The sequence below is a fragment of the Notolabrus celidotus genome, chromosome 4 (assembly GCF_009762535.1).
Source record: "Notolabrus celidotus isolate fNotCel1 chromosome 4, fNotCel1.pri, whole genome shotgun sequence".
Taxonomy (NCBI): domain Eukaryota; kingdom Metazoa; phylum Chordata; class Actinopteri; order Labriformes; family Labridae; genus Notolabrus; species Notolabrus celidotus.
The window spans coordinates 25563622-25578461 of record NC_048275.1 but is presented as its reverse complement, the minus strand read 5'-3'; the positions used below and the strand labels follow the sequence as shown (position 1 = coordinate 25578461).

At 39.7% G+C, this 14840-nt stretch overlaps 1 protein-coding gene across 3 annotated transcripts in view; it reads left to right on the top strand.

The window, feature by feature from the left end:
• atrnl1a (attractin-like 1a) overlaps positions 1–14840 on the top strand; it is a 305950-nt gene that overhangs the window by 240455 nt on the left and 50655 nt on the right. For all 3 annotated transcript variants that reach the window (XM_034681468.1, XM_034681469.1, XM_034681470.1), the window contains one exon: positions 11352–11447. In XM_034681468.1, the coding sequence (XP_034537359.1) occupies positions 11352–11447 (96 nt within the window). The remainder of the gene's footprint in view (positions 1–11351; positions 11448–14840) is intronic.

Here is a 14840-nt window from a genome sequence, read left to right as displayed (position 1 = left end):
TGGCTTTTGCAAGTTTTAGCCCATTTAGGACAAATCACAAGTGCAGCTTTGCAAGCCTCCAATTAGTTCACACGAGAAGAGCTTGCACTTCAGCAAAGCTACACTTGGAGAAACTCTACTTGAGTTAACTGAACTCAACTTAGAAACAGTAGTTAAAACTTTGTTGAACAACATAGTTACATGTCTTGTAGAGAAACAGGAATACCTTTTGAATCTGCTTGAGATGCAAAAGGTGCTCCAAAACTCCTGTGTTATCATCCATACCGCACTAATATTCAGGGATGCAGATTGATAGTTTGTTCCGATACTGATGCAATTATCTAGACTCATTAACAACCGAAGTCTGTAACAATACTGCTACTAATACTATTATATTATATTGTAGAAAGCGGAGACTTGAGTTTTTAGCTGTTAATAAGGAAATGATTGTGTTTTGATTCAAAATATTTGCTTTAAAAAATATTGAGATCAGTCTGGCATTAAAAACTAATCTGAGGTCATTTAGTAAGTTAAACATGTTGTCAGTCCTCATGTAAAATCTATTTTATATTGCTGAGAAAAAAAAAAAACTTCTCCAAACCACCGTACTTATTTAAGTTACTTGCCGAAACTTAGATTTCCTTTTTCTGGATGATATATTTAAACACATCATGAATTTGTATTTACCCTTTATTAACCAAATAGTAATTTTACTGACCCCATCTTGATCACATCACAATGTGACCTTTGCCTTGCTTACTATGGTTGCTTGGGGTGGAGCCTCAGTGAAGCTGGATGTGTTTTTTTAACCTGAGGATAGTTGAAGGCTCTTCTTTTTTATCTACTTTAATGGACAATGCTGATGTGCTAGTCCAATGCATTTTTGCCTTTATTGGATAGGAACAGCTGAAGAGAGACAGACAATGCTGCACAGGGTCAAGGTCTGGAGTCGAACCAGCCACTGTTGGCTTTGTACATGGGGCGCACCTTCACCAGTAAGCCAGTCTGGCATCCTTGCAAGATTTTTTTTTTGCCACATAAATTCCATTATGCTTCCTTTTTATCATTTGCTTTCGTAAAATGTTGTCCATCTTTAGATATCTTACAGATTCCCATCCTTCCAAGCAGCTGACCACTGGAATTTTTCTGTTTAGTTTAATGCCTGTTGACTGATAATTAGCTTTGTGACACCAGTGACACGAGTCAAGATATAATGTAACGGAATATGACCCACAATACTTGATAGCAGAAGCAATAAGATCACTCATATTGGTTTTCATGTTTTGAAAAATCCAGAATAAGGTCTCGATCCCTATCCTTACTTTGATTACACAATGATGTAAACAATTGTGGATATCCAGCATACAAAAGGGAAAGGAGACCTGGTTTAAAGTTCAAGTTAAGGTTCAATAAGTGTCTGAACAAAGAGAAAGTCTTCTGAACACAGTCAGCCTTTTTGTGTGTCCAAGGCTTCAGTATTTGTCAAACCAAGTGGGGGAACCCAATGCATGTGTGGGATAAGCACCAAAAGTTGTGTATTAGGAGCCATCATATAAAGGTTATTTTGGGACTACTAATACATTTTTGTACCAGTGAAAGGAGAATGACTCTGGAAAGACTTTGTCTTGCAGCCACCTCTGACAAGATTCTCAAGTGCTTGGTCCATTCCTGTGGTTGGGTGTATTGGACTCTGGTCTGGAGTGGTGGTTCCTATCAGAGCAGGATATCTTTTCCTTTGTTTACTCTGCTCAGATCCCACTCACCACAGTCAGCCAGGAGACAAATGTCGCCTGGGAACTTGGCAAACATACCGGAAATGAGATTTGTTATCACCACTCAATTGTGGCCACACTGGCATACAAATTCAAGAAGCAGAAGAATCTCTGTGTGTGTGTGACTGTCTGTGGAAGTCTCTCTTTATGTGCTCACACCTGTTTATCTAAAAGCATTCAACAGAGAAATTTGGCATCTTTCCAAGTGTTTTTGTGATGTAAATACTCCAGTGCACCTATGTGTGTGTCCTTTGTAAATCAGCTGCATTGTATCAAACAAGTAGACCAGACGTATCTCTGCAGACTCAGCGTCTGAATTGATTTATTCTTTCTTCAACGGCTAATAATATTTTATTTGGAGAGGCAAAGCTGTAAATCCTATCTGTCTCCAGACACAGCAGTGAGTATCAAAAGCCACATAATGAGAGAATAATTGAATACTTATCAGTATTTATCATGGTTGGATGAGTGCGTGTTTGTGGTTTTGTGTAGATGCCTATCATTGGGTTTCAAAAATGTTATCCTCTGAGAGTGACACCATGTGTATCTCTCATCCCTTTGTGTTGCCTTTTGAAAGAGTAAATGCATTAGTGTATTTCTAGTGAATGCATTGGCACGTATGTTGAAATGTTTTAAATTAACATTTCCAACTTGAGGTTTGAGTCAGGTTTGTCCCCTAAAGTAAAGAGTCCTAATTTTTTGACCTAAGTACATCGCTGACAGCAATGAGGTAGCCAACACTTTCATCTCCTTTTCCACTCCTTTGGTTAAGAGAAAGTCAAAGCTATATATATTATGGTTGGAATGTGTCCCTCACAGCATCTGTAGTTATGACCTTTGAGTGATTGAATTGATTAAGTATTCATTTGTGGCTTTTATGAAGGAAGATGTCTTGTTGCCAAGGTCAGAAGTGTATTAAGATTTCTACATTCCTCGGTTACAGACAGAGATTTATTTTCCAAAAGGAGTACAGCAATAACTAAATGTTGTTGCTTTAATAACATTAACTCATGGACTGAAGTGTTGAATATGAATTTTCTTCAGGTGCCACCTGCAGGGACAGGTTGAGGAGCTCAGATATCTGGAAGTGGCTGAAAGTTGTTTCTTAGTGACATTTGTAACAATGAGCATGGCTTAAAGGCCGGCCTATTAAACTGTGTTAAGATTTCATTGACAATCTGATCTGTAAGGCACTGGGATCCTCCAAAATAAAACAAGCCCACTGTGGTAATATGCAGCCGCCAGGCATGATGTATACAAGAAAGGTTACCCTAGTCAGCAAAATCCATTACTTGAGAATGTCAGTCTCTCATTGATCTTGATGGTCCCTAAAAAAAAAGCTGGGAGACATACTGTAAGTGTTCAGAGGGTTAAAAGTCACTCTCAGCTGGATTTGTTCAGTCATATCACCAGCAATAGAAACGGAAGCAACAAGTCATGGTCAGCTAAGCCATCTCCATCCATCTCATCAGCGTTTACCTTACTTCAACCTGTTCATCATCATTATATCCACCACACATCTATAAATCAGTTCTCTAATAACATATTCTGTGCAGGGTCGTGTTAGGGCAGGAGCCTATTGCTGCTTCTTGGTAAGGACGTCATCACAGGGCATACATATAGACAGATTCATTAACACTGATATTTATACCAAGTTTTCTGCAAGGACAAAGCACATACTGAAGGAAACATGGCACCTACAGTATATATAGACAAAGGATATGTTCCAGACTTCACAGGCAAATCCCTGTTGTAGTATGGTTTGACACAGAGCCTGTCATAAAACAAAGTAAAATAGGTTATATTAGCTTCTAACCCCATGCCAAGGAGAACCTGGGATCCTTCAATATGAGGTGTACATGTGAACATGAACACAGTTATTTCAAACACATTTATTTCAAACATAGTTAAAACACATTACTGTCTGAATGTTGAGTGACCCCTGTTTGTCTCCTTCAAGCTATCAAAAACAGCACCAGTTGCTGGGCTTTAACATAGACCATGAAAGGGAACACAAACCAATTCTAAAAGCTCCACTTTTCGGCATGGATAGTCTAACTCTTTTGCTTATGATTATTTCCCATCAAATATTACAATCCAGAAAAGTGAGACCTTAATTTATTATGTCCAACAGATATATAGCTCTGTCTCGCTCTACTGACACAGAAAAGAAGACTGATTCCATAGAGTCACACGATGCTTGACCAGATTTTACATTAAAGAAGATATTAGCTTTTACTTTTTGTTGCTGAACCATAACTGTCACAGTCACCCTTTCAAATGTTCCTACTTACATTTGCATTTACTTTGGAGGCAGCCAGCAGACATCTTTTCATCAGGAAGCTATATTATGCATCAGTCCTCGAAGGTCCAGTAGATACCTCAGCAAATTATTCCAAAAAAATCTATTTCCAGTGGCAGACACTGTAATGGGGGATACTTCAATTCATTTTGGTACTCATCCTTGGACATAAGTTAACACTAAAATAAGTTTTAACACTTTTTTTTGTAAAGCACAACTTCTCAACTGTAAGTGTCTGTGCATTTGGGATCAGTCAATAAGAATTATACGTCCTGTTTAGAAATGGTTGTTCCCCTCCTATCTCTGATTAAAACATTAATCAGGCCTAAACCTGCAGCCTTCTGTGGCATTGATTAAACCATCTTGTTAGGTTACAGATTGACTGGAGGAACATTGGCGCTGATGTAGCATTACATCTACAGGGGAAACAGGGGCAGTAATGTTGGATGAGAAATGTGTTGTTAAGAAGGTCCACATCAGCAAATTCAGCCCGGTGTGTTAGGGTCTGGTGTGTTTTCCATTCAGTCTTTGGTGTCTATCTCTGTGCATACTTCAAACAAATTCTCCTTTTACATTTACTGCTTTGCAATTTTAAAATTGTGTCAGATTTTAAGCATTAATCTGTAACTACTCAAATAGTGTTATTTTGAAAACAAAGCATTTGGTATGTATTACTTCTATAAGTCTCACTTTTCACTGCTTATTGATATTACTCCAAAACTGAGAGCCAGTTTGAAGGTCTTGAGGTAGAGGTAAACAGATAAAGGGGTACTGCAGAGGCCCAGATAATCCCAATTTAAACCATCTTCTTCAATGTTGGATGCTCAGTGCAGCTATCTTAGCTGTCTTTGGTGAAGAGTCATGCCATGTGGTTGAAAGGCTGACATTGTTTGCCTGGGGTAGTGGTTGAGGTTGATTAATAGGACAACAATGAAGGACTTTTCTGTGCCTTTACCAAACTAAACTGGCAGTGCTATGTAAAGTATTTAAATTCAACAGACCTCAGAACCTCAGAACAGAATCATACATTGAAACAGGCACATAATAAGGCGCATAATGCCTTAAAACAGATCTAACCTCATGCTAGTAGATGCTAAACAGGCACTTTTGAAATTATTATAAGACACCACAAGAGTTAAATGTCAGGGTTATGGTTTTTGTCACAAGGGGATGAGAACAGGATACTGTTAAAAAATACTGCATAACTTTCCAAAAAATTCTCACACTTTTATGACGGTATAGATGTATGTCTTAAAAACCAAAGTTCAGACACATTAACATATATAGATCAAATTTTTGCCCAAAAATATAGGAAACATGCTATTGTATAAATTCCTATTGATATACTGTAGACACACTGACATATAGATACAGGCTTGCAGATGTATTGACTTTACCATAGTTTTACCCACGCACAGCTGATGTGGAGTTTAATTGCATCCATAGCAGGAGCAAGCCACTCTTCGTGTTGTGAAACCCGTCATTTGCACAGGAATGCATCTGAAATCAGCAAACAGCACATTACACAGGTATTTCCAGTCCGTCTAACAGGACTGGCAATTTGAGCTTGCAGGTGCGACTTTGTTTGAGCTGCGTTCTGTGAAGCATAATTCGCCATGTGATTGGCTTCATTGTAGCAGCCTCTCATTTTTCTCCCGGCTGTTTATGCATCTGTTTGTCCAGCTGAGACGGCAGGATGGATGCGTTAAGGGGTATTTGGATGCCGTACCTCCCTACACTAGATAAACACAGGCACATTCAATATTGAGTGAAAGCACAGGCAAATACTAGCAGGAAATGCTAACTCTCATTTAGAATTTTGGGCATCCAGCGAAAATCCTTTAAAAGCAAAAACTGAATTTGATTGCTTACTCCCCTTTCGATGCATCCAGCCTTTAAAGTCTGTCTCCTCCTTTGCATGCATTTGACATCGAGTTTTGGGTCTCTAGCGTTGTACTGCTTGTTTACAGCACAGCAGAGTTAATTAGCCATTTTATGGCTGATTTACAGCCCGACGGGCAGACAGAAGATGGCCGCTGCCTTGTCCTTGTTGCCCACTCAAGGACTTGTCAAAGGGGGCATTAAACACAAAGCATGCTTTAACACAGACAAGTGGTCTGTTTGACCAAATTAGTAAGAGCTTTTGCATATCTATGTGCATATAGCTTTATGCTAGTGTCCATATACACACTCAATCTATACACACCCATATGCATGCTCAATAAATACACACTTGCATATCCACAAGGCTCTAAAACTTAACACAGTGCTGAATATTCCTCCCACTTTTTATGTCCTTACATAATTCCACTGTCTAGACCAATTTATCAGGTTGCAACACACACACTCACAAATGTGACCCAACTCACCTTGACCAGTTTATCTAATCTCAGTAATACAGGAGCAGAGGCTTTAGGGAAGACCGGGCTGAGAAAACACCTCTATGACTCATACTCACGCATGAATACTCTCATATAAGTTATAAAAAAGTAAAGTTGGTTATAAAGCACAAAAAGTACAACAGTTGAAGAAAAAAACTAAACCTAACCAAAGAAACACAGAGAAATGATGTACTGCTAATCTAACTGTTATAACAGCTAACACACAGTTAAAAGTGAACCATAGAGGATCGAGGATTTTTCACAACAGGACTGTTATAAACGTAAGTCCATTAAGACTCTCCATAGCAGGGAACATGACAACATTACCATGAAGTTTTCTGGTTATAGACTGTTGTTATGTGTACTGGCAAAATGTCACATAGACGCTTTATTGTTGTTGTGTGTTGCATGGCTATGTTATCTTGATTAACTTCAGGAAAATGTCCAGAAATAATTTCCAAATGGGGACTTTGAAGTAAGTCTACACTAAATGTTTTCTTATCTTTGTCCCCTTTCTCATTTGACTGATGCTCTTTTTTCCAAAGCAGTTGGCAATGTGAAAACTAAACTTCCCAAAACAATGAAAAGATCAGTTTGTTCTGCTTAAAACTACCTTGTTTGTTTGTCTGTCTGTTTGAGATGTAAAGTCAGAGGAATTGTAATTACTCATGTTGTCTGCCAAACATCTTTGGAGTTGGATGAGATTGGGGGGTCTAGTTTAGAAAGTGTCTCTCTTTACACCTGAGTCTCAGCTCAGAAAAATTCAGCTATTGTTTGCCTTTTTGTTGTTTGAATTTTAAGTGTGTTTTAGGTATATTTAAAAAAAAACTACTTCGAAGTTGGCTTCAGTTTAGAAAGTGATCTACGTCAGGGTTATTGTATTGTGAGCAGGTGGTTATACACATAAGAATCCTGACAGGGTGAGCTGGACCCTGACATGAAGCGAACCACCTGTCCACTACTATTATGCTTATTTCCTAGCCACCAACTCAAGCTACAAACAATTAATTGATACATCCAACAAAATAGTTACTCTGATTCCATGGTCAGTTAAACTTCCATAGCAACAGATTCTCATCAGCCTCCTTGCAGACATAAAATTGATTTAAACTGAACATTTGAAATTAATGGGCAAGTTTAAAACATTAGTCTGCTTATTTGTAGTTAATCACATTAAAGTGAACCTTTTTGTTGATGGTAATATTAGACAAGGTGAACAGGGCTTCTGCAGGAATATTTATGATTACATTTCTGTCCTCATTCCGCTTCTCTTTCTTGTTTAAACAATGACTTATCATCTCAGTGTAAAAAACAACAACACTCATTTCTGTCTAAAAGTGTTCAAAGCTGATACAAACATCCAAATCTCACAGTACAGACACACTGCATCTCTCCTACGCCCTCACACAGAGGATCTAACAGATCTAAGCTGACATCAGCAGGAGGCTAACAGCGTCGCTAGTAAGCACAGCCTGTCATCCAGGCAGCGTTAGCGTAGCGCTGACAGCTAACAAGAGAAGACATCACATTAGCCGGCACGGCGGCTTGCTAGCAGAGCAGTTACCGCCGCCGGAGCACCTGGCTGCGCTGATGTAGCTACAGGTGTAGTATTCACTCATGCTTAAAGAGCCTGACACTGGCAAGCCAGCAGCCGGCAGCGTGATAGCACAACACCTGACAGCTGGGTAATGTCAATGTGCAGCCTTTTTTTTCCAGCAGCAGGCGAGGACACAGAGGTGGAGGAGGTGCTTCAGTTTGGTCAGAGGTAACAAAGGGTGGAGGCTGCTGACATTTGAGTTACCTTCTCCTTTACCTTCATGTTATGTTGTGTCATGTTCCTCTTTTCTTTTTTGAATTCTGGTCTCTTGAGTTTTATTTTTTTATGTTTCATTCATGTTAATTTTGTGTTACTTGTTACTCTTTTGCTGATCCTTTTGTGTTTGCCGCCTTTTTTTGATGTACTTCTTTTTTAAATGATCTATATATTGCTTCTTTTAACCTTTTTTAATGAAAGTTTACTTTTAAAAGAAAATATTTTTCTGAGTCCGATACACATTTCAGGTAAATGTGTATTTCATTTATTGTTGATGTTAATATATTTAAACCTTTCTTAAATTGTTGTTCTTGGTTTCATTAGTTAAATTGACACCAGGGACGGGTAAGAAATATGGTACTTAACCACATTACAATTGCATCTGTGACTCCCTTAGTGGTAGCACTGACTATCTGTAAGGCTTTTCTTATTACTTCCTCACTGAATAGCCGCCTTTCTCGTCCTGCTACAAACATGTTCATTTTATGTTAGGCATATTTGTAAAAAAAACAAAACAAACAAGGGGTTGTAAACAAACCAAAGCTATCTTCCAATGTAAGGGTCACAGTCTGCAGCCCAGATTATCCATCTGTCTTCCCGGCATAGGTTTCAACTATGATGCATGTGTGTGTGTGTTTGTGTGTTTGGCGGGGTAAGCACCAGGCAGATTTTCCACCGAAACAGCGAGCAACATACTGATGATTAGAGCTTGGCGTATAATGGACCAGAAATGAGTTTGTTTTGCGTGAAACAGGTGGCCACCCCCCAGCTAAATGTAAAAACAAAACCCCATTAACATGTCTGTAGTGAAGTGGAAAAAGCTGGGAACAGACCTTTGGATGGAGAGGAGGGCATATGAGGCTGCAATGAGCATGTTGTGCTACCTTCTTTTTTTTTGCCTGTGTGTTCTCAGAGGAATTCAGCTATAAATTTGTATAGACTTCGTTTATGTATGTGAGTATCTTACTTTCCAGGTTTTCAGTATTTTATTTTACCTTCTGCATACCTCTGTGTATGTGTGTTTGTTTTCAGTCTCGGCATTTGGACCTCACACTGATGAAGGCCTCGCCGCCTGTCTTTGTTCATCTGACATTTCCTCATTAATGAAGTTGGCCCGCCCTCCTCTACCTCCCCTCTGACTCCTCACATGCCCCCACCACCTGCCAGTCCTCACTCTTCTTCGCCTTCCTTCTGCGCGTCTATCAACCATTCTTGCTTTGATCTCTGCTCCCCACTCTTCCCCTCCTCCTATCATCAGTTGCCATCTTTTTCATCTATTTTCCTCATCTATGTCTGTCTTTTTCTTTTTTGCTGCCCTCTAACCCTTCTCTTTGTTTCAATTTTTTGCCTTTCCTACTTTTCCTCATTACTCATGAGGGAAATTTACAGTGTTTTCAAACAAGCACTACTGTAGACATATTTTTGGGTCTAAATGACAATTATATTGAAAACGCTTTGGGAGTGTTACTGAAAATTGCTTGAGCTGTCAGCAGCAAACTTGATCTTTATGGGCAAATGCAACAGGCAAACATTGTTAAACACCATATTGCAGGTATTTCTGCCAATAACAGGCTCAAACATTTGTTAAAACTGCCTGAAAATAGTCTTTTGTCACTCTCTTCATATTCACTAGACTTTATTACTTTGCATAACAAATGCCAGTAATCTGTTACCTTGACCGGGCAGTAAGTGTTGTTGTTTGAGCTGGATGCTAAACCTTAAAAGATCCAAAGTTACACAAGCCAACTAAAGACTGCAGCACTAAAGCAGCAAGTCCCTTTTTTTGGCAAGGTAAAGTTATTGATTTCTCCCTGAACTCTGGTGGTATTCAAGAGTGCGATGTAACAACTTTCTGGTAATAAAATAAAAAGTTCCACTTTAATCTCTGTTTGGATCTCTTCTGCACTGTTGCCAGCATGTTCAATAACAACTTGAGCTTGTCAATGGTCAAAGAAAATCAGTTTTATTTTAACAAGCAACTTTCATTTTCTTTGATTGCTCTGAAGGATTACACTGCAGCTGTAAGCTCTCCTGTTTCAGGCCATTCAACTTTATTCAAACATGGCTATTGGTTTGACAGGAAAAACAGGCACTGTTTGGTTTCTGGGCAAAATCTGCTGTTCAGATTGCTGAAGCGGAACCTGAGTGATCGTCTACTATTAAACCAATATAAGGTTTCTCACTTGGTGGTCCGAGTAGAGCTGCTCACTTTAGGTGACCATGGTCCAACCATACCCAGTCATTCCATTGAAAAACCAGTCAAAGTATGTCTGAGGCTGCCATGAAAAATATTTTAATTACTGATTGAAAAGTGATGGTTTTCCACTGACTGTTCATAGACATTGGTTAGACTTCTATGTTTGTACGAGTGAATCTGCTTCTGCCACAAGATTCTTTACACATCACACAAAGCAATTTTCAAGTCACTTCTGGGAAGTACTGTGGTTAAAATGAGTGTTTGAGTTTATAAAAGAAGAGCAAGTTCAGATTCCACAAACTTTGGCATGCATGTCTGCTGCTTATCACTGTCAACCATCAAGCTCCGTGATAAGCGTTAAATCATCAGATGTCAGCATCTGCCGGCGTACTCAGGGCTACACTGACAAAGTACCTGTGCATATGTGCTTTCCTTTAAACTTCTTTTGTATGTAATATTTCAAACTGCTCTTCATGATGTCTTCAAACCTTCTTATTGACACCCAATAATGCACTCAAGTTTTTTTTTAGTTTTTTTATGTTTATTCAAATTGCGTCTTTGTATAGACAGCACTGACCTATCACTGAACAATAACTTCAGAGAAATACCATCTTAATAATAATTTCTATCCTTCTTTCACCTCTACAATAAACAAATGATCAAATTATGGAACAAAAATGACACTTTCTTAATTTTATATTAGCCAGTTAAAAACTGGTTGAAATTCTTGGATATACAGACCTGATTTCATCCTATTTTCAATCATACTTCAATGTCAAAATCCTTGTTAGTGCTCACTGGCTACATGAATCACACATATCTTTGAGTTACAACAGGGCAGTATGACATAAATTCCTTCAAAATAACACATTGAGTTTTTAATATTTTTTTCTGTCTTACCCTACAGCAGCTGATGAGAGAGCGACAGCAGATGGCAAGTCGACCCTTTGCTTCGGTTGCTGTGGTGTTGGAGGTGGGCGGAGACCAAGAAGATCTGCTACAGGTCAGCGTAAACACACACACAAAGATACACAGACATGAACAAACCCAAAGAAGACAGCCACAGGGATAAATGTGTTTGGATGATATTGAATCAAGGAAAACAAACATACACAACAAAGTCATTGATGGCAGTGTCTGTAAACGTGATTGCATTGGCAGCATTAAGCAAGTTTTGAGATAAGTTCACCAGGTTTACAGACAAATACACTGTGGTGTCATTGCAGATTAGCAGAACTTTATCTGATTTACTACTACATTTAGAATGGAATGGAATACCATGGAAAAAATGAGATCCCATCAGGTTTGTGCCATACACACCAAAAAGGAAAAAATAGATCTGACCCACTCCTTTACTAAAAAAATGGGTTTGGGCTACTTTTGCATGTGGATTATAAAAGGCTTAAGTTCTCTTCTAAAATTAAAGTTGTGTACAGCAGAAGGCAGACGTTACCTTGACTTCACCGCAGGAATAAATGCAAAAACAGTTAGCCACTTCTCATGGGAAGTTATGGTACAAGAAACCAATGAAAAGACAAAATTGGACAGAATTAAGTCATAATTTGTGGCCTGAATAGTGCATTTAACCAGTGGGAGAAGTCTATTGGTATTGGAGGAGCATTGAGTTGTGATTCATCAAATTGGCAGCCGCTCATATAGACAGTCTGACATCATCTAGTTTGCTTAGAATGCCCAGAGATATCCCACAGCACATTGCACTGCCAAGTCAACATCGACCCTCATCATTTTAGAAAGAATGGATGCTTTACCATTGTTTGCTGATTAGAGGGTTTCAGTGGGTACATACAGCTGAGTGTAGCAGAATTAAATAGCATTCAGCACATGCACAAACAAACAGAACTTTAGAGCTGAGCTGAGAGCATTGAATCAGTAGTGTCACTGAACAAATCTGCAGCTTCTTGCAGAGAAGCTTCTCTGGTGCCATTGTTTGATCAGCCAGAAACAATCACCATGGAATTGTGCTGTTGCAGATAGGTGTTTTTTTCCAAGTACTGACTCTGATACCTAGCCTGAGACTTAAACCGTTCAAAAGACTCATATATGGAAAAAGGATTGGATTTAAATATCTTGACATATGCGTCAATGGCAAATATTTGTCACTTTGTGATGTTGGAGGAACCCCCAGGTTTGTAGATTCAACATGTAAAGGTCCCATTTAATGGTATTTTTTTAGCTGTTTACAACATGCCCTACTTGCCTTTAATGCAAGGTTTTGAATTCAGCTAAAAAAAAACATCCCATATTTAGCCAACAAACCTGTTGAGGATCTGCAGCCTCTCAGTTTGTAGGCTCATTATCCATGCAGTGATCTGAGTGGATGGGGATGGTATTATAATGAGGCGCTGTGCTGACTGGCTGCCTTAACTTTCTCTAAAATCATAGTTTGCTGAGTTTGTAAGATATGACAATCTGCAGATGGCAGATTTGTACATGCTTTTGGTTGGTCTTACGTTTCTTACATGTGGTTACAAAGGTAGTGTGGTCAGAACAAACAAACAAATTAGCACCAGCTGTAGATAATTGAATATAGACATTTGAGTTGGTTTGTACAACCAACAACAGAGCAGTTGGCATGTCTTGCTCTAACCTTCGACATCTTGACACCAAAGAAAAACCACAATAGCATAGGGGGAAGTTATATGCTAGAGGAGTGGGGGTGATTTTGCTTGCCTGCCCGTGCAAATCACTTGTTGTAATGTTACCACTGAAGCTATGTTTTCCTATTAGGTGTGCTACAAAAACAAAGCAAAGGTTTTTTTGCTTCCACATTATCAGAGCTGCTAGAGGAGAACTAAAGTATATAATGGGTAAGACAAATTGTGTTTTTCATTATATGGGACCTTAAACTTCTCTTCATGGCTTTACCTTCCAAGCACCACTCCCTTCAACATCATCTGCAACATGGGCCCAGGAAAGTTCTGCTGTAAACAAAGTCTGAAGAGTGGTAGTGCAGCTGGTCTCAATAGCCCACTTGTCATTTAGCTGTCCTCTGTGAATACAGGACTCTCTCTGTTTGCTGGCACCTCACCTTCACCCACCGGCCCTGGAGGGTCCTCATGAGGCAGTGTGTCTGTTAGAGTGTGGGCCCTGAGAGAGCCAGCTGGCCCCTCGGCTCATTTCAGCCTCTTATACAAGGAGAATACAGAGCACATGCCGCACGACAGTGGTACTTTCCACCAAATCAGATGTGCTCTTCTCCTGAGGGGGAGGGGCAGACAGTTGTTCTATAGTGGAGTCACCTCTGTTATGAGATCTCAATGACATTTGCATGCAGGGTTCAGATAACATGGGGCAGTGGAGTGGAGTGGAGTGGAGTGGAGTGATGCTTTGTGAATAGCAAGTAGTCAAGTGTCCAGTGTGATGTTGAGACATGAAGATGTTGACATTTTGTTTGTAAAGGAGACCTGTAGGTTGGTTAAGCTGGGTACCTGCAGGTTTACACATGAAGAGAGACTGAGATAACAAACTAACCCGCCTTATTAATATTGTGTGAGTCTTTTCTTTATGGAGGCTTTCATCAGGACAGATACAAGGTGGTTGCCCAGATGCTTCTTATGAAGGTTAACAAGCCGTCACATGATCAGTCTGGCTCTGTCTGTATTTATGAGGACAGCTAAATCTGAGGTTCTAAGGACACTGATGTCATTACCTCAACTTCCGCTGGGGCAGTTGAAGAAGAAGAAGAAGAAGAGGAAAGGTACTTTATTAATCCCCATAAACTAAATTCAATTTTTCCACTCGTGTTATATTTTTTGGTCATGCTACATGCACAGTTTGGTGTATATACATACAATTTTATGCGCAAACATGCAGTGAACATGCACTTAGGGAGAGATGTCAGAGTGAGGATGCTGCCATCAACCAGCGCACCCAAGCAGTTGAGGGTTCGGTGCCTTGCTCAAGGGCACCTCGGCAGTGCCCAGGCAAGTGAACCAGCACCTCTCCAGCCACCAGTCCACTTGCCAAACTTTGTCCATGATGGGACTCGAAGTGGCGACCCTCCAGTTGCCAAGCCAAGCCCCTGTGGACTGAGCTACTGCAGCCCCCAAGTTGTTGTTTATATGTATAACCCATGCACCATAAATCCATGGCAGGCGACTGGTTTGTTTTTGTCTGCTCAGCACTAACTGTTCTTCCTCAACAGCGCAGAGGGAAATGAATACGCTTTCTCAAGAAGAAGCTCAATAAGTATGCTCTCAAAGTTCCTCTGTTGGATTTGATGTGATAGAATGATGACACATTATTGCCACCTACTGGTCTGACATGCTTATGTGGGCGTTTCTGGACTGTTGTGTGGACACAGAAATATTCATAAACACCTCTAGTATGGACAGGATTTTTTTTTTAACAGAGAGAAGTGTCCTTTTAGTGGACC